At 39.6% G+C, this 21144-nt stretch overlaps 1 protein-coding gene across 1 annotated transcript in view; it reads right to left on the bottom strand.

The window, feature by feature from the left end:
• The window catches only part of PRKX (protein kinase cAMP-dependent X-linked catalytic subunit), a 63172-nt gene extending 43285 nt beyond the window's left edge, over positions 1-19887 (bottom strand). Inside the window, exon 1 of the mRNA XM_064437438.1 lies at positions 19391-19887. Coding sequence (XP_064293508.1) covers positions 19391-19583 — 193 coding nt within the window. The 5' untranslated portion in view covers positions 19584-19887. The remainder of the gene's footprint in view (positions 1-19390) is intronic.
• Between the last annotated feature and the right edge of the window lie 1257 nt (positions 19888-21144).

Raw genomic sequence — 21144 nt, 5'->3', positions numbered from 1 at the left:
TCCCAGACACCTTGAATTGGAGCTTCCTCATTTATTACAGGGTTTACCTTTGGACCAGCCAGGTGGAATTCCTTCCAAGTCAACAGAGGGGAAAAAAGAGGCACTTCTGTATTCAATTGAGCAGTTTTACACATGCAATTTATGAACCCAGAAGTACCTATTTCCCTCTGCTAATTACAAAGTGATTCTACACATGTAGGTTTCATAGTCGTTTACACTGCATAGGTCTACATTCAGACAGATGAAACCAGCCTCAAAGTTATATGGTCTGATAAGTGCACATAGGTTTTCACGACATGGAAATTATTAACAGAGAATATGCTAATTTGCATAAGGAAGTACACATTCGTTAGGTTTAAAAAATAATTAATAGCAACTCACTAAATTCTTCATATATGTCACCAAAACTATGCCTAATGATACCTATACAACATTATAATCTTCAGCACTGTGACCCAAATAAAACTTACTGGCACAATATCACAAATGCGCTATTAAAAATGTCAGCTCATTCATCTAGCAATTTTTTAAAAAAAATATTTATACAGTTAATATTACACACAAGAAAGAATATTACACACAACAAAGAAGAAATGCAGTTTTTACAAATAATCACAGCTCAAACCAAATCCAATTTGCAAGCTTGCATTTACCCATGTAATCTGTAATTTTACGTAAGCCATTCCAGTTTACACAGCACAAAAGTCTTAGAAGGTACTTAAAACTATTGTTATGTTTACCTTACACTTGAGCTGTTATGCAGACAAAAAAGGGAAAAGATTTCTGATGCAACTAAGCCCTTTTCTGAAAACTTTATTTAGTTTTATCTTTGTTTTGAATGGGTTGTTCTGAGTACTAAAGATTTTATTATAATATGCACAAAGGACTTAGCATTGTAGCTGTAGCAAAATTAATACCTTCCTGAAAGACTCAAATAATTTCTTTACATCTATAAGCTATGAACAGTGTGCTGGGCCACTGAGACCCTCTATTTTATCTTCCATAAATTCAGTTTTACAAAACAAAATCAAGCTACAAGACAGTAAGAATCTTGTCCTAAAACACTATTTCAATCTAGAACAAGCACTGCAAATGGATTTATTTTTGATTAAGGGTTAGTGCAAGGAGAATTCACGAGTGGAACCAAGTATTCCTCAAAGGGAATTCATAAGGCAGCATAAACTGATATTCCTGAGAGACTACAGAGTAAAGATACATTACATATCCAGCATTTACTTCATGTGTTCATTACCTTTCCAAATTCTCTCATGGTACATCATACAAAAAAAATAGTGTAACACTGTCCAAGGAAAGGTGATGAAATCACTGTCGTTTGGCACTAGAATGGACATAATAATATTCTCCACATAAAGAGCTATTATGTGAGAAAAAGAGAGTAAGTCTAGAATTTCCAAATAAAGTTATATCTGACATGAAACTGGAACAAGTGCACTAACACAAGTATTAAGTTTCGAAATCCCAGTCTCCAAATTCCAAATATCAGTTAAACATTTCAGAAGAAAATCTCTGTAGTTCCCAGGAATTACATGACTTATAAAAGTAAAGACTGAAAATATTCTTTGTATTAATATCTAATGTTCCTGAAGACATGCCAATGTTGACTTAACACTTATGTTTAGTATAAACACGTACACACTCTCGCAGAAAAGGACTGTGGTCTTTAAATTTGTCACACTATTCAGGATTGTATGGACCACTACAATGTTTTTTCTCTATAATGCAGAAACATAAGTCTAAACTCAATCAAAATTCTGCTGTCTTCTAACTTCAGTTCAGCCTACTATGTGACTGAAACGCAGAATGGATAGATTAGTTTTTTCTATTTTTACTATACAGCTTCTTAATAGGAAAGAAAAGCCATTCTACAAAGCTTCCAGTTAGAAGCCAACTGCCTTTTTTGGTTTTATATACACACTTTCCTTTTCCCACCCATTTCCAAACTCAGATCCAGTCTCTCTCCAATATTATACCTCTGAATATCATATGCAAGAAACAGATCGAAGCCAACAAATAAGACTTTAAATAGCAGGTTGTATGCAATTGACAATTATTTAAATGGTCAAAGACGAACTAGGATGAGAACATTCGAGAATTTATGAAAGAGTACACCCAAACAACCTACAAATACATTCCTTGCATGAAACAACCTTAATTTGCAAAGTGACTCTCAAGAAACAAACTGTACAAGAAAATAGAAATCAAGAGGTGAATGGGTCGCTACAGCCAATTCTAAAGTTCCAGAGGCTATGGCATACATCATAACAATTGTAACAATATGATTAATTTTGGAACAGTAAGGATAGACTTTTTGGCTGACCCCAGAAAGCATTTTTGTGCTGGACATTGTTTCTGTACAGCTTTTCCTTTTTTTTTTTTTTTTTTGTAAAAAAAAAAAGCATAAAATCACCTAAGGTACAAAATTTATTTTAACATCATTCGCATTGCATTAAATACAGTTTGCTAATTTCATACACCTGAAAACACAGGTGGGAAGATGCAGTACATCATGAACAGGAAATTATATAGGTGAACTCCCTGAACAATAAATTATTCCCCATGCAGAAGCAAGCTTGACATACAAGGTTATGGAAATAAATCTAATTTGCAATGATTATTAGCTGTTCCTGAACAAAAATATTTAAAGAGTAAATATATATGTATAATAAAGAATTTATCCGATTTTAAATTATTCAGAAGTCACAATATGAAAGTGAGAATTTTTCACACAGTCACATAAAGAGCAAAGACAGGGATAACATTCAAAATGAAACACCAATGACATAGGGAAATAAAATATCCTACAGTACATATACTTCAGTCACACATAGGTCAAGGCTTTTAAGATTCCTGAAAGGATGCCTTATTTGGACAAGTGAGGACAATTTAGCTTACCTCAATTTACACTTACCAAGGTGCAATATTCACTCCTAAATTTCCAAGCTAATATAAACACTGGAGAAGAAAATGAGGGTATGTGATTTCAGAGCAATTTTATACTATTTGGTAGTTGGTTTTATAGAATGACCAACTATCCAGTATAAAACAGTGTGTGTGGTACGAGAAGGCTTGAATCTAAGAAAACCAAAACCTGTATTGCAGAACACTACTAAGTCCCATTAATGGCACACTATATGCTTTTTAAAATGGTATATAATCTTTCAAAATACAGATCTCAAGTGACATTTCTGATGCCAGTTTTGTTCAAATTTACAATTCCTAAATTGTTTATGAGTAGGACTTTCTTAAATATCTGTCAATTGAAGGACTGTCTCCATTAAAATTTAAAAAAAAATAAAATTGAAAAAGTCACCTCATCCCTCCCTATGTTGCAGGATTTGAACAATACCATAGACACAAATCCTTATAAATCCAGAAAGAAAACATACATGAGCTCGTACCCTACACAAATCTCTATAAAACCTGAGAACTTGCCATAAAATCTGAAAGCACTTCAAACACCGTCAAATGAATTTAATTGAGGTTTTAAATGCATCCCGAAGAAAAGCCCATATAACTCTTTACAGCTATTGAGTTTGGGCTGATAAAATCTCATCCTTACTAATGATCCAGCGTTCAAGACTCACCTCAAATTGCAGAATCTCAGTTTAACAATTCATTGGATTCACCCACTAACCCGATGTTAACTAAGGTCAAAGTAGTACAGTAGCAAATCACTTAAGATATGTACACAAGAAAAGTCAACTGAGATGTTAAAAACAACATTTCAGGACAACTGTTTGGACAATACACTGACTCAATACACATGAACAGCTCTCTATCCTAGAGTGGAGTAGCTAATCTAAAGAATGTCTCAAATGGAAAACAGAGCTTTAAAAAGAAAAGAAAAGAAAAATAATAAAACCCCTCTCCATTACCTGTGACAATCAAAAGCATCAGGAGATCAGAACCTTAAGATCTAAAACCGATCAGTCCATGATTAGTGTTACCTAGCAACACCCCTTCTCACAAACCTCTATTCCAAACACAAGAGTTTAACTTTTACATATAGTGTATTTAGAATACTGCATGGAAACCAATTTTCAGCATTAAAAATTTACCAATTGCTCTATTCCACAGGCCCTGAGGAGTTGTTTCCCAAATCTTAAATCATAATGCTCTGTATGGCCATGAAGAGTATCAAGTGTATTATATAGTAGTAATAATAGTGAAGGCTACTAGATAGACCTTACTAATAGAAACAAAATTTCCAACTCACTGTATCAGTTACGGTTATGAGCTAGTCAGCCATACAGAGCCTTTTGTATGTTCTCACTTTCCAGTCACTGAAAGCAGCTAGTCATTAATACTCAAATCTTTAAAATAAAAACAAGTTCTCTTTTTTCATAAGAATCAACATTTTCTTTCAGATTTCAGTTATTTCACTCTCTTATCCTATGTATGTCTTCATCGTACATCAAATTTCTCAGCAACACATACCTATATACATAGATATATGGGTATATAATATATATACACCCCCACCCCCCATTTAGTATCAGGTTAATCCTCAGGTTTAACTGATAATTTAGTACCAGTTAACCCTCAAGTTAATCTATTTTCTTGTTTCCTGCCATAGTTGCTTCTTACTTCTACTCTCTCCCATTCTCTTGCCCCATATAATCTCAGAATTAATTATCTGAACCTAATCTGATATATTTAAAAACAGGATCACAGTCTGCAGTACAGAGAGCAATGAATAGCAAATCCAACACCACCTTGATAGGATAGATTAAATTACAGCTAATTGAGTTCATGAACTGTAGTTCACATGCCAAGAGTACTTGACATGCTCTTGTAGACTGTTTCTCCAAAATTGTAACACCATTGCTTGCTAAGAAGTTCATTCACTATTATAGTTGACATAGCACACCTTTCAACAGAAACGCGTTTTAAATTATTCATTTCAAAGAATAAGCATTTCAATATCATTTATAATTCAGGACTTACTCTTAAAGAAATACTGCACAAGCACAAATGTGCTAAGAGTAGAAGGCAGGGCAGATATAAGGTTCAGAAATGAACACAAAACCAGTCTATCTGGGCTAGGTCATCAGTTCATATATAACCCAAATAAATCAGTTGTAATTGAATGTTACTGGTATCTGACAGTTATTAATATATCTTCCATTAACACTTTTTACAGAAGCTGAAGCATGTTAAGTTTTCAGCAGCAAATATAAAAGGCATACTTCTGCCCTGACGAGAAATGAAATATGACAAAAAAGAAAAATTATTAGGCACAGTAGGTATTTACTGTTCTATGAAGTGAACCTCAGTTTGTTTCAGATACTTGCACATTTCCTAGGAGCAAGTAACAGTCTCAGAAGACATGACACAGACTGATGAAATTATTATTTCATATATAAGAAGTCCTCCTATATCACTGATGGAAGAGGAAACTAGCATTGCACTATCCAAAATATACCTCCTCAGGAAGGACCAGAAGAAAGCTGTGCCAATAAGTAATACAAATATCTTACTTCTTGACATAAAAATTAAATGTTATCCTTAATAGCATTTGCCAGTACACAAGTTAAGTACCATCAATGTTTAAAGAGTCCCTAAGCACCTGTTTTCACTGTACTCTCCTGTTTAGTCAGGTCAAGTTTAGTGAGTTCCTCAGTCTTTAAAATGAACTCTGTGCATGACATGCAAAACTCTCTAGGGATGACTGTACTTCATGGTAAATCATTCAATATTTCACACGCATGCACACACACAAAAGAAGATTTGTCTTGCTTAGAAAACTAAGCCAACTATGCTATGGAAGGATGTCCAAAGCAAAGTGATCAAACAGTACGGATTTTTTCCATCTCTCTGTTCTCCCTCTCTAGGTTGCTTGGTTTTGGGTTTTTTCCTATTACTACAATCATTGTTTAATTTTATTTCAAGAATCATATTTCAGAAAATCAAGAAAGGCCAAGCAACAAAGTTGTGTTTGTTCTCAAACAGTGCAGCTCCTAAAATCTCTATGAAAAATGAAAGCCAATTAGGCTAGAAATCACATCTAGTCTGGGAGTATCTGGAGTTCTGAATCTCTCCCTAGCTGTTACATCCAACAGCCAGCAGGAAACTTTTTCCTCTTACAAATATTTTAAATGCCAAAGCACGTGAAGATTAGAGAGAGGTTTATCAATGTATTTTATTATAGGAGTTAAACTGGCAATATTCCATGCAAGAGTGCCCAGCTTCAGGATATCAGTGAATCCATAGCTCACTTATTTCCACATAAAGTTGCTGACACTGCACTCTCAGTATTAACTAGCAATAAGTTCAGATATACCTACCAAATCAAACACTAGTAACAAATGTTCCTTCACATACAATCATTTAGAATACCCAACCATGCCCCTAGTCAGACTTTCATTCCATTCTACTTGTTCTGCTCTGAAATGAAAGAGTCTTGAGGAAACACCAACCTACCTAAACAGATGGAAGAGTATCTTAAAACATTGTTAATTCCCCTTCTCCTATTCTCTTTTTCCAACATCATTTTTAAGTAGGAATTCCAACATTCTGAACCAAAGGTATAGCCTCTCCTATGCATTCATCTCCGTTACTGCCTGCCAGCCTTCTCTGAGTATTCACCCACCCTGGTAGTCCCCATTTCACTAAAAATCCTCCTTACTAAAATACAAATAGCAACCATGCCAAAAAGTCAGTAAAATTCAAAAAGAATATTTAGAATTAATATGGAGGTGTGAAACTTTGTCTCCAAACACATGGTGTCAAAGCTTTTCACTTGCAATTAAACACTGAAGATAAAGACTCAAAGACAAAATTATTTATATTGCAGGCTTTTATCACCAAGGTACACTCCTGGGAAACTCTTAAAAGCAATGTGAAACAGGCATACTCTAAGCTATAAAATCAATAACTGCAGCAAATCCTGCTTCAGTTTTAAGTTAGATGGGTTTACCTGCAGACCTGTCAGGAAAAAAATAAAGATTGCCGAGGGACTGGCTAATTAGCCACAAAGACAGTCATCTTCTACGTTTCCCACTTCACAATGTTGCTTCTCTATTTACTGTTAGCAGGCATTGCAAGCTCCTCTCAACAGATAAAGACATTGGTAAGTAACATCACCTGCAGTATAGTAGAATTCATACATATTTATGTTAAAAGAACATTACAAATCCTTGCTAAACAGGATTTTGAGATTCTATTTCTCAGTCTGCCTCTGATGTCAGTCAGGTTGAATATTTATGGAATTACACCCTGGCCACATCTTATGCTCAACTTCCTGTCACAAAATTAAATCATATTACTTTTTTTTTTTTTTTATTTGGGGGGGAAGGCATAATTCCAAAATATCCTTTAGATTTCAGATGTCAAACGGTTATTTCACAAAATGCATGTGACCCACTCAAATTGTCCTATCACAGATTTCCAGAGCATTGTTTTCCCAGAATTATCCCAAATCAAGCCAACAAGGCTATACTCTGCCTAACCCACAACCGACAGTACAGCAGGAGAATTGAAAATTTAGGCCTAAAACGAAAGGCAGCAAAAAATAATCTCTACCACTACCAAAACAAATCTTTTAGCTTACAATAAGTCAAGCATGTGTATGTGAAGTATGTGAAGCGTATACACTTACGTATAAGTGTCTGTGAAAAAGGCAAACCACAGTGAACAACCGAATACAGTAAGTATGATGTACTATATTACTTATTACAGTAAGTAATCAAAGTAAGAGAAAACCTGCAACAGCAAGCACAGAGCACAAGGAGCTGTGGTGGGGAGGAAACAATTATTTCAAAACAATAATTTTAAAAAAAAAAAATTTGTGCCGGGTTCCATCAGTGAGGATGGTCACCTCACAAACGGACACAGACAAGGCAGAGACCATTAATGCTTTCTTCACCTCAGTCTTCAACACCGATGGTGGGCTCAGGGACCCCCAGAGCCCTGGGCTTGAGCACCATGACTGTGGGAATGATAAACTCCCAATCAACCCCAACCTTGTGTGGGACTTGCTCTTCCATCTGCCTCCCTATAAATCAATAGGGTCTGATGGGATTCATCCAAGGGCACTTGAAGAGCTGGCTGATGTCACAGCGAGACCTCTCTCAATGATTTTTCAATGCTCATGGGAATCTGGAGGGGTCCCAGGTGACTGGAACCTGGCAAACGTTATCCCAGTCTTCAAGAAGGGCAACAGGGATGACCCCAGTAACTACAGGCCCATCAGTCTCACTTCTGTGCCTGGTAAAATTTTGGAGAAGATTGTTCTGGCAGTTATTGAAAAACACCTGAAAGACAACACAGTCATTGGTCCCAGCCAGCACGGGTTCATGAGGGGAAAGTCCTGCCCAACAAATTTTATTTCCTTCTATGACAAGGTTATCCATGTAGCTGACCAAGGGAAGACAATCAATGCAATCCTTTTGGATTTCAGTCAAACTTTTGATACTGTTTCTCACAGTATCCTCTCGGACAAAATGCCCAGCACACAGCTGGATAAACACATAATGCAATGGGTGAGCAATTGGCTGATGGGTTGGGTTCAAAGGGTCATAGTAAATGGGGTTACATCAGGCTGGCAGCCAGTCACTAGTGGGGTTCTGCATGGATCCATCTTAGGGCCACTGCTCTTTAATGTCTTCATAAATGTCTTGGATGCAGGACTGGTAGGAATATGAATTAAGTTTGCTGATGACACAAAATTGGGAGGAGCTGTTGACACTCTTGAGGGCAGAGAGGCCCTGCAGGGTGATCTGGAAAGACTGGAGAGCTGGGCGATCACCAACCATATGAAGTTTAACAAGGCGAAGTGCCGGGTTTTACACCTTGGGCACGGCAACCCTGGATGTACATACAGCCTGGGGAATGAGAGGCTGGAGAGCAGCCCCACAGAGAGGGACCTGGGGGTTCTGGTCAACAGCAAGTGCCCTGGCAGCCAAGAGGAGCAGCTAAAGTCACTTGGTTTGTTCAACCTGGAAAAGAGGAGACTGAAGGAAGACCTCCTCACAGTCCGCAGCTTCCTCACAAGGGCAGGCACTGATCTCTTCTCGCTGGTGACCACTGATAGGACCTGAGAAAATGGCAAGAAGATGTGCCAGGAGAGGTTTAGGTTAGATATTAGGAAAAGGTTCTTCACCCAGAAGGTGGTGGAGCACTGGAACAGGCTCCCCAGGGAGGCAGTCATGGCACCAAGTGTGATGATATTCAAGCAGCACTTGGACAACGCCCTCAGAGATATGGTGTGAATTTCAGGGTTGTCCTGTGCAGGGACAGGAGTTGGAGTTGATGATCCCTGTGGGTCCCTTCCAACTCAGGACATTCTATGATTTAGTGATGTGTTGCAGGTTAAAAGAGTTGAGATCATTCTAGAAACCGTCTTCACTCATGACATTCAGAACATAGGACATAGTTTATTTTATTAAATACTGGAAAGGGATAGCTTTCACAGGCTTTACAGCATCACAAATGGACAAGCACTTATTTGTTTCTACTTTTCAACTCATGAGGATGAAATGTATACAACTGAAATCCAGAAAATTAACTTTAAAAACCACCTTTCTTTTTCCCCAGAAGAAATATATTTCCATGTCTTTTAAGATATTTTGCATTAACTTTAGTGTTAGATCTTTTTTCAGATTCTTTCCAAATCTCTTCTCAATTACTTTGTTTTCCTTCTAATGGTTCTGACTTGTAGGATACACTGTCTTTCTCACAGCTTCTTCCCAGATGCCTTTTCTAGTAGAAAAAAAAGGAACAAAACTAACTTTAATCAAGGAAAATTTTCCGTGAACAGATCCAAGGAATCAATGAATGAGTAGTTTCTACATATATGGCCACTAATGTGAATTTATTTTAACTGGACTGAATTATGTTGGTTGCTAAAAAAAGACAAAGAACAATGTTGATTCAGTATAACTTGTATATCCACCCCTTCTGAGTGTGACAACTGTGTGGGTTAAATAAAGACATGCTGCAGAAGTCTTCACAAGCCTTTGAAAGTCACGAAAGTCAGGGAGAGTTTAGTGGCCTCAGAACACAAATTCAGCATACCAACATGCAATCTGAAACATTTTGATGAAACAGGGGACAAGAATCCCAGTTTAGAAATAGACTGACCAGCAGCTGTCCTCATTATTCGTTCTCCAGGGACAGACTAGGAGTTACCTACTAATCTTCCTGAAAACAAACTAAAATTTCACCATGCATACTCTGAAGTTATTTTTGGCAGGCTATGCAAATTAAAACTGTACAGGCTACTATCTCCTGCACCCAAGGAGCTGTAAGAAGCCAAAACCAAGCTGGGGGGAAGAGGTCTGAGGTTAGAAGTCTGTCATCAGTTTTAGGGCAGGTGGCTAGAGGAGTCTGCTATGATAGCATCCAGAAGTTTCACATAAACACAGTCAGCTCTCAGCCTTTTATTTTTTTATGTTCACCATCCATATAGCTATTACAGTGCATCCTAATTAGTAGATCTGCAAAGCAAAAATCTTAAACCCAGTTTAGCCTGTTTTTTGAAGAGACTGTGGAGGGATAGCTCTCTTAACATCTACGTAAACAATTTTAGAGCATTTAATCTACTGACTGGAGCAATACCTGAGAGGCATAAAAAGCAATACAAACCAGACATTTTGCTTTAATCCAGAGAGCTCCCTGCACCTTCAACAATAATGGCAGTGTCACTACTGTAAATATTTCAGATTGCTCAGAGTCCCCATATTCCCCAATATAAACACAACAACACTTAAGCAAATGCCAAGAATGCTGTGTAAGCTACATTTTAATGAAGCGCCATACCAAACCTCATAAAATATACTGCATAGTGTGTAACTTAATTGGTCACTTTATATGATTTTGGTAACAAGCCATTATCTCCTTTGTAAGAATCATGTTTAAAAAAAAAAAAAAATCACAAACCTTGGCAGCTCTATGCAGTTTCCTCTCCTGTTACACAATGCCAGAGATTATATAGCCACATTTTCCAGGCAAAATAATGTATTGCATTGATAGCTTTAGTACACAACAAAAACAAATGCATGTCTAAGTCACAGGCTACAACCGCTAGTAATAGTTTATATTATATAGCTCTTCTGCCTTGAGTTGCCTTTCTCAGGTACTCCAATAAATACAAAATAGAAATCATTACACCTGAATTCTTACAAATTGCATGGTATAATCAAATTAACAAATACCAGATACATGACCTTTCAAGAAAAATTAGCTCAGAATCAATCCTTTAAGGAAGTAAAAATTATCCAATTTAAAATAAAAAAGAATTGCTAAATGCTGTAGATATGGTATGAATGGTTTGTAGAAACAAAGATCTACTAAATGCAATAGACAGCCAATTAAGAAGTCCTATATATGCAGACAGAAAATGAGCACAAATCTTTTGCATATTCTCAATCTTCCTACATCAAGCTGTAGAATTATAGAACTTATGAGTTTATATAATGCACATATAAAATTTATAATCCAATAGACAAAGCTGTAGGTGATATTCAAGAGCAAAGAAGATTGTATATAAAAATTAGTCTTATTTAGACACCATAACCTGTTGGCATAAGAGCTAGAAAATACACTGCAAACTAAATAAAACCATATAAGTAATCTACTTTTACTTTGGTATTAAATAAACACTCCCAACAAATAGTCACAAGATTAGAAACCCAGATACTTCACAAAGTATTCAAATTGCCCGAGGGGTGCAGTTCAGATTTACTTAACTCGAATGTAGGTCAAATTGAGCTGGACTTCCCTGTTCCCTCAGCAGACTAAGAAAATTGAGGGTCAAAGCAAGACTTCAGGAGTGGTTCCACTGACCAGAGATCAACCCAACCAGACAGAGCCTTAACCATCACCACTGGTATTATACAGAAATATGTTGTTCCATGTAGTTTAGTCACATGGAAACGATGCTTCCTTCATTAATTTTGATGTGTTTCAGTTATAAAGAAAAAAATAAAACGCGCACACACAAGCAATTTGTCTGAGATGAAGCACATCGAAGCAGACCAACTGAATCCCTGGAGAAAAATGACAACGCGTTTAACTTATTGTCAGTCAATTAATAGACCAGCTATCAACTGCTCCAAGCTGGGATGGGACTGAAGAAAGAGGGTAGCCAAATGGAAAGTTTTCATGAACAAATACCACAGATCACCACCGTTTAAGACTGGATAGGGCAGCTGTCAGGATTCACCAAAAGAAAATTTGAGTGTCCACACTTTTGAAGGGCAACTCTGTAACACAAACATCCTCAAACTGCCTTAAAATAGGTATAGATATTAATACAAATCCTTCAGTATGAGCATTACACAGCAACTCAGGCAAGCTTATTTTACAAGCACAAAAGCACAAGCACTTCAGCAATATAGCTAGCAGTTGCACTGAAATGAAGACAGATGAAATCTAGTTTAGGTATGTCTAAAAAGGAGAACTGTAATTGCATACTCTACAACGTAGATATGTCCGGAAGAGCACATTCTGAATACTTCTAGTACGCTATGACTTAGAATTTCAACACTGTTTTCCCTGCTCCAGTCACCTTTTGGCCCTTCAGTGAAAGAGCTTAGGTATTTACATAGAACAGTTAAGTTGCTTAAACTGAATTCTAAAAACCATGAAATTCAGAGTTCATTAAGACTGCGGCCCTTAAACTGTGTAAAAATAAAAGCTTAAGTTAATACTCATACCGAGATTGCTATTTTAATATTTTCAGAATGCTCTTCAGAGTTGAACAAGATGTTTTCTTCAAGTTCAAATAAACTTTCCAAAATGATAAATCTGTATTATTCTCAGAATATTTTTTTTGGGGGGTGTGTGTGTGTGTGTGTGTGTGTGTGCGTGTGTTTGTCTTGCTTTTGTGTTTTTTTTTTTTTAATTATCAGTGGGTTCAGGGCAAAACTGCTCACAGAAACACTGTATCTATTTTACTTCCTGTCCCTTTAAACCTTTAGAAGAAAACAAAAAAAAAAAAAATCACTCACTGTTTCAGAGGTGGCATCTTTTCAAACACCATCCCCAAAACCCCTCAAGAAAGAGGTCTTTAATTTGCCAACTTACAATCTTACCATCACAACTGAAATTATTTCAATACCCTTGAAATATATCATTTACCCAAGATAAAATGTTAAACATAACATGAAGAGCAAAAATTTGAACATTTTATTTTACCAAAATTAACAAAGCAAGACTACAATTATCCACAGAAATACAATAATGAGACTGACATAAGTGGTTTTTCAATGCGTTCTCATTCTGTGGCATTCCACTCACTTTCCAAATATAATGTGTTTTGTGAAAGTAGTTAACAATTTTCTCACCTGTCTCCCGGGTGAATTTCTTTAGCACTCTAAATGTACAGTCTCTATGGTAAAGAAGCTGTACTAGGGGAAAATCTCTGATCCACTTCAGTATTAAAAAAGAACAATAATAAAGCAATACATATTTCAAATAAAGATTGAACCACTGCTCTAATGCAAAGTGCAAACAGTGGTTAAAGGAATGTTGTATCATATACCTCCTCCCCCTTTAAAAAAAACCACGCAAACAAGAATGAACAAATGTAGTTTTTTATTTGAAAGATAGTCTTCCTGTGGGAAAACAGAAATAAAGTCTAATTCTGAGAATTGCTGTTCCCCATCGTCTGAATATTGCAGGTGCACACTAACACACAGTACTTACCAATACCTTTGAAGCTGCTAAAAAACCCTCTAAAACTGTATAGAAATGGGAGGATGCTTCCCCAAGTAAAGACATCATGTTAAACTACTCCTGAGTAGTGCAAGCTAATGGTGAAGATATTTTACACTGATAAGTACCAACAGTAAGTGAATTGTGTTGTTTAACCTAATTTGGTTAAGAACAGCTTATGCCCAGACAAGCCCTTGCAAGGTAAACACAAAGTTCCTGTCTTTTACTTCACAAAAATTCACTCTTCATTGCTGTATACACGTCTAATGCCTCCCATAACAGAAATTGTACATACACTCTGCCACCCTTTTCTTTCTTCTAATATTTGTATATTGGGCATCTCTGGGCTATTTACAAGACTTAACAAATTATTTATCTTTAAGAAGTGTATTTCAGTGTCAAGGCCTATTCTATAACATACCATCATGTTCACAACATCACAGAAAGAATACTGAGTTTCTTCCTGCAATCAGTCAGACACCTAAAATTAAGGTAAAAGAAACAGGTGACACTAGCCTTTTACCTCAATGCTGATTTTTAAACACTGAAGATAGAAAAGCAGAAATGTGAACTTTCAGTTTTCAAATGTTCAGCCTTATTCCATATACTCTCACTTTTCTGACAGATAAAACATTTGTTTCAATCCATTTTTCCAGTCTAATGAGTACAAAGACCTTATGGGAAAGGACCTGTTGCTGCAACGAACATTATGCTACTGAAGTTCACCTTAGCAGTGGATAACAGGAAAAGCAAGAGAAGAAAGCTGAGTCACACCTGGTCATTTTCTCTCTAGAACATCAGCTGTAACAATATTAAGGACTTATTCTGGGACAAGTATGATCTTGTGGGAGGGAAAAATGAAGCAAGAAAGACATTCCACAGACAGAGAATGAAAACAAAATCCAAGTCATTTAGCTTTATGACTAAAGTCTTAAAGATGTACAAATGTGAGAGTGAATTCAGGTCACCGTTACAGTCACAACATTCAGACCGTGTTTTCTTTCAAAACTTGTGGTATTTAAGGATGTTGCCAAGTAAAATCATGGATCATTATTTATCATTTTGGGATCAAGAAAAGGTAACAAAACAGGAAAAAATGCTCACACATCCCTTAAAATATAATATTCTAAATAGGTGAGGACCTCAGTAGTGAAACCAAAAATAACACTTGGTAAGAAACAAAACTAATTTGAGTCCCTTCAGAAGAAAAAAATAAAATAAAATAAAATAAAAAATAATTTAAAAAACCAACACCCTATACCACCAAGCCACCAGTGTTCTTTGCTAGTAAAGTAGAACTTGGCTATTCTAGTGCAGAATTTTTTACTTAGACTATACACAGGGAAAATAGTACTGTAGTGCCCTATACAGAAGCAGATTCCTCCTTACAGCATTAGACTACAGTTCTGTACCTACTGTCCTGCTGATATAATGTAATTTGAAATATATTTGGCTACCATATTTTGTGTGTGAACACAGTGAAATTAAGCATTTAAAAATATGTTGCACCTCACTTTTCCCATGTACTCTTTAAAATTTTCCCATGCTCATAAAAATTAAAATACTGGTTTGCCCAACTTTTTATTTCTGCATTTGTTTAGTGTAAAGCACTTCATGGGAACAGTTGTTTAAAAGAATGTTTTCATATGAAAATACTATTATTAAAATATTTCAATCAATTGAATAGATTTATAAAACCCAATTTACATTTATAAAGCCTGCTATGGAATTCATTGGGCTTTGAAAAATGGGCAAGAAACAGATCTCACAGGACAGAGGGCAAGAATAAGTGTGTCCTCTTCCCCCTCCTAGAGTTCTCTTCCTTCCCCCTTCCCTATTATCACACATTTCATTTAGGAACATAACATTTGGTCTCCCAAGTTCACCTACTCAAAAGTGAAGAAATACATTCTGGTTTTCCTGTACTTATTATGCTAGTTTACCTGAATAACTTCTTCATTAAGGCATAATTAAAAATTTAATATCTCCATTTCAGGGTATCCGTAAACTGTCCAACACAGCCGCTCTGGCTGCTGGAATAGAAAGGTTGCTCTTGTTAAATGCTCATCAAAACCAAGGATGATTCAGAAACTATGCCTCTAGTGTTCAGAGACCCTCTCTCTTCCACCAACCAGATCTACAAAAAGTTTGAAATGGGTTCAGATGAGCATGGGCAGGCCGTGAACTTTCAGCAGTTAAGTTTCAGTGAACATGGTGGTCATGGCATATAAATTTTTACTTCTGTGCAACACAGAACCACCTCAGTCTTGGCACAGCTGAGTATGTAAATTCAATTGCGATTCACAGGATATTTCAGCCTGGTCTCAAATTGCGATTCACAGGATATTTCGGCCTGGTCTCAACAGCAGTTTCTGAGAGTGCTGAGCAAACATTCATATTTCGACCTCCTTTGAAAGGAAAATTAATTCCAGAACAGCAGTGGACAACCAGGCGCCTTCAACAGCTCCAGAGCAAGAGCACTCGCCTTTCATATAAGAGAACTAGTTAAAAAACCCATACACCTCAAAGGTTCAAAGCCACATCTTCAACCTCTCAGGAAGTACCCTCAAAGAAATATTCTTCCTGTTCAACCTCTCTTAGTGCCAGAAACCAGTACACACCCCACTCCTTTTCCCTCCCCAAACCCATAACTTCGCTTTATCACCTAAATATTAGGGCACTTCCCCCAAACCATACCTGTACTTTAGTCTCCGCTTCCAATGCCTTTTACCAAAAGGCCCACACACAGTAAAACAGAGGTTGAGTCCTGGGATATCTGGGGGAGGTAAATGTCCTCCCAATCGTTATGTGATTTTGCCTTTCCTTCCCTCAGTGAGATCTTTGCTACACCAAGCACAGTGTCCAATGTCAATCACAAAGAGCACATCCAATCCAGCCTGCATTATGGTGGTCAGGTTAACAGAGGTATCTTAATTCTCTTAGACTATGAAGGATATTTAAAACAGTAGCTATTACATACAAAGCAGGTACTGCTTCTGATTTTTTAATTATTATTATTTTTACATGAACTTTATTCCATCCTCCAGGAGAAGATGCCTAAAGTCAGGGATGACCACAATCTCAGACACCGTCATTTTGTTACCTTAAATACTACTCATAAACAGCTGTAAGAGCATGGAGCTCACCTCCCTATTCTGCCACTTTCTTAAATTGATAGTTTCCAAGGCCATACTGTTTCTAAGCCTGGCTGTATCTATAAGCAACAATGATTCTAGCACGGAAGATAACAGAATTTCCTGTCTGGTAATTTCTGGGTATTCCCTTCCCCTCCACAAACATCTCCAAATACCTCAGATAAAGCACATAGTTTTCGAGAACATTAGCAGAAAGGAAATGGCTATTCTTATCACAGCAATCAAACTGCAGACAACTCTAAATTGATGTAGTAAAATTGATGACAATACATTAATCTCATCTATTTGTGAAGGGGGATCGAAACAGAGGATAGGGTAATATTGACTTAAACTACTGCTAAAAAGAAATTGTAGATATATTCTTTCAGTACATTTGATATAAACGTAAACTGTACTGAAGTAACTTTAAAAAGGTTTAAACCAAGCAAAAAAAAAGAGCTTTTCAAGCTAAACCACACATCTACAGAGTATTCTGCAGTACTCTGCACTGATTTAACTTGCAGCCCATTTAACCTGGGAATGCAACGTACCATGTTAGTAGGTGCGTAGGGAGCAGCCCAACCTCAGGCAGTTACTGGCCCAGGTCTCAGATGCACTGCAGACACATTAGCAGGGCACTGCATTTCTTATAAACTCTGACACTTGGAGGCAGGTATAAATGTTTTCAGTTTCAGTATCACTTTGGGGCTGCTGTATTACTTCCCGGTCAGGAGCTAGATCCCTTCCCTCCTTACAGCTTTCTATTGAGGTGCAAAGGCATGTCATAAACTTATTTTAAAACCAACTTCTAGTAAGCCAGCTCAGCTTCTTTGATAAGGTAAGGCCTTCTGTATTTATCTGTGGCGCATTTTTATACCCTTCAAGTTTTGTGTTTTGTCTTCCTTCTCCCTACTGAACAACCAATGCCATGGTTCATTAAGAGGTGAAAAGAAGAGTCATCTTCTCAGACAGGACAATTTGAGAAAAGAAAAAAAAAAAAAAACTCAAGCTGGAGAAGACAGAGAAGGGAGACTGTTCTTCAAGTATTCTGTCAGTACCCTGATAGGCAGCTATCTGCTCCTTTTACATTTTATTCCCTTCTCTGTGTCTTCACATCAAGCAATCTCTCTTTTTTTAAGTCTCTCGTTATTCCTTGTGGAATCATGACTTTCCTCTTCCTTAACCTCTAAGGTGCACATTAAAGAACACTCTAGAGAGATATGCTGTTTAGAATTGACACTAGGATTATGTCTACATTTCTTCATTGGCCTCAGGAACACTTCCATGACTATTATGCCTTCTTTAAAAATTGCTGGATTTCTGCAGCCTATGCTTCACTTCAAGTTATAATCCTCTGTGATGACAATTGTATCCACAGCCACTAGTCATGATGTAACAAACAAGATCAACCACTTCTGGTGTAAAAAAAGCATCACGAACCTCTCAAGCAGTCTCTTAATAATCTCAATTAATTTGTCAATACGATACCAGTTCACTTTTCAAATTGGAAAATTGATATAAAATAAAAACAATGCACTACAGAGATAACATGGTCTTCACCGATCACAACATTCTTAGGCCTCTCCAACTCAATTTTTAAAAATACCTATTAAAAACGTACACTTCATTAAGAAAGGGTTTAAATCACACTTTTTCTGCTGAAGAACGCTTAGGGGAGATTGGTATTTACATCACTTACTAGAATAAATCTATCCAAAATTATTTCAGAGTCCTCTAAAGAAAAAATAAAACTTCCATATGGTTGAACAGACAATCCTTCAAACCAGGTGCAAAAACGTATACAACTACACATACGTATGTCCAAACACAATGCACAGACAAATACAAGTGGGGATGAACACAAGGAAAGTCATCACTGATGTCTGAAATGCCAATTTACAAAACACATGTGTTGACTCTGCAATGCTGCTGGTTACAGGCAGTTTTTAGCAAGCGTAGTAGATGGGAGACGTGACCTTGCCTCCTACCAAAATTCTACGCACGCAAAGCATCTTTCCATCAATATTCAGGGCAACTGCGCGTCGGAGTTTTGCAATGTATTTTGCTATATTCAGTTAACCTGTCAGATCTCTTCGCTGGCCCAACAACCACATTTAAATGATGAATTTTTTATCATGATACAGGTAAATGAAGTTAAACCTGGTAAACCAGGTTTCACGCCAAAAGGTCTTGCACCGACTGTCCCCGTCTCACAAGCGGGGGATCAAAACCACGGTCTCGCAGCCGCAGACGATGGCAGCGGCAGCGCTGGCGTGTGTGTCGGGGCGATGGGGGTCGCCCCCAACGGCACCTGCCGGCCGTTTAACGGCCGACGGTCCAACACCGCTGCCTCAGAACGGGCCCACAACGCCCAGCGGCCGTGGCTCCGGGGCGCGGCGGGAGAAAGAGGGAGGAGGAGGAGAGGGGGAGCGCCCACAAAACGAGGGCGCCCGGGAAGGGAAGGGGGTATGTGGCTGCTGGGGTGCCTCCGGGGGCCGCGCCCGGCCGCAGACAGGCACCTGGGCAGCTCCTTTGTTCCTCCCCGGTCCCGCCGCCTCGCCCCTTCCCGCACTCACCCACGGTGGCCAGGGTCTCCAGGTCCTCCAGCTTGTAGGCGGCGGGCTCGGGCGCTGCGGGCGAGCCCGGTCCGGCGGGGCTGGGTGCCGGCGCGGCGGGCTGAGGCACGGTCAGCCCCACCGCCGCGGCTGCCGCCGCTTCGCCGCCGCTCTTCGCCCCCATTTTGGCCTTGGCGGCGCTGAAGGCGTCCATGGGGCCAAGCGGGCGCCCCGCGGCCGCTCAGCGCATGGAGAAGGGCGAGCCGGGCCGGCTGAGGGGAAGGGGGCGGAGAGGGAGCGGCGAGGACGCAAAGTTTCAGTCTTGAGCAGGCGGAGCGGCTGGAGCCCGTTCCCGCTGCCGCCTCTGAGGGGGCGCAGAGCCCTTCAGCATCGCGGCCAGCCGACCGCCGCGCAGGCAGACAATGGCGAGGGCGAGCCCGGCCGAGCCGTGCCGTGCTGTGCCGTGACGAGCCGCGCCGCGCCGCGCCGCACCACAGGCGGGGCGGGGTTTGCCTTGCTGCCGCTGCGGCACGGTCCCGCAGAGGGCTGGCGCGGCGGGGAGGGGGCGGAGGAGAGGAGAGGGGTGGGGAGGGAGGCGCGGCCCCGCCGCACGGCGGGCACGCGGAGCTCGCCCCCCGCCGCGGGCACGGCCTGGGGGCGCCTGGTGAGGCCGGTGCCCTTCGCTCGTCCTTCCCCACCCGCTGAGAGGCAGCGCCGGGTGGCGGGGGGTGGGGAGGCGACACGGAGCAGGGCACTGGCCGCTGCCGGGGACGGGGAGAGGTCCCGCCCGCTCCGCGCGGAAAGTTCAGAACGAGTGGCGGGCCCCCCGCAGAGCGGCCTGCTGGCCCTCCGGGTTCCACGCTGGGGAAGAGTCGGTCGCTCCCCACGCGCGCGAGCCCGCGTTGGGAGCAGCGCGGCTGTTCCGGGGCTCGCGCGTGTCCCTCAGCCCCGCACCTCCAAGGGTTTCTCACGCCTTATTTTACTCCCTGTTTTCAAGCAAGTGTGGGTCTTGCACCGGGCGCGGCCCCTCCGTGTCCCCTGCTCGAGCCTGGAAAGCGTTCAGGTGACGGGGGGGGGGGGGGGGGGCGGCTGGCGGGTGCCCCGAGCTGAACCGAGAGGGCACCTAACGTAGGAGCGGGCGAGTACCGAATATAGCTCCTTCCACGGCAGCCAAGAAACTGTTGACGATTATGGTGAAAGGCAGGGAAAATCGGTGCGCGAGCCGAGTCACTTGAGGAGCGTTGGTGTCAAAATTGGGAGGGAAATCCTAGTTTTTTCCAAGCCTTCTTCAGGCCCAGTTTTACACTGTTCACAGCTCCTGCCCTATGCTCCAGTAATATCTGTGAAGCTGATGTGTAAATCGAGTCACAAAGGTGGTGTTTTGCATCTCGTTTTTATGAAATGTGGAAGCATGGGACTGTAAGGCCTACTAGTTTCTGTCTGGAGTAGGTTCAATAATAGAAATAATTATGTGTGAGTGTACAGAAAATGAGTATAAATATATAAATGATGTACATAAACTTGTAATTCTTACACATCTTTCCTGAATTTTAAAAGATTTTACAGTCTTGTTCATAGTCATGTTACTCAGAGGATATAACATGTATTTTTATCTTTTAGCTTGTTGACATGAAAGGTTATGACTAATTTGGGAAAATGCTAGGTCATCTCTGCTTCCCGTCAGCCTGAGAAAAGAATCACCAGTTGTGGAGGATGATGTCACTTTTGCTACAAAATTTCAAATTTCATTTGTGTACTCTTCAGAATGCAAGTTT

Source organism: Phalacrocorax carbo, chromosome 1 (assembly GCF_963921805.1).
Source record: "Phalacrocorax carbo chromosome 1, bPhaCar2.1, whole genome shotgun sequence".
Lineage (NCBI taxonomy): Eukaryota > Metazoa > Chordata > Aves > Suliformes > Phalacrocoracidae > Phalacrocorax > Phalacrocorax carbo.
This window is presented reverse-complemented; position numbering and strand designations above follow the sequence as displayed.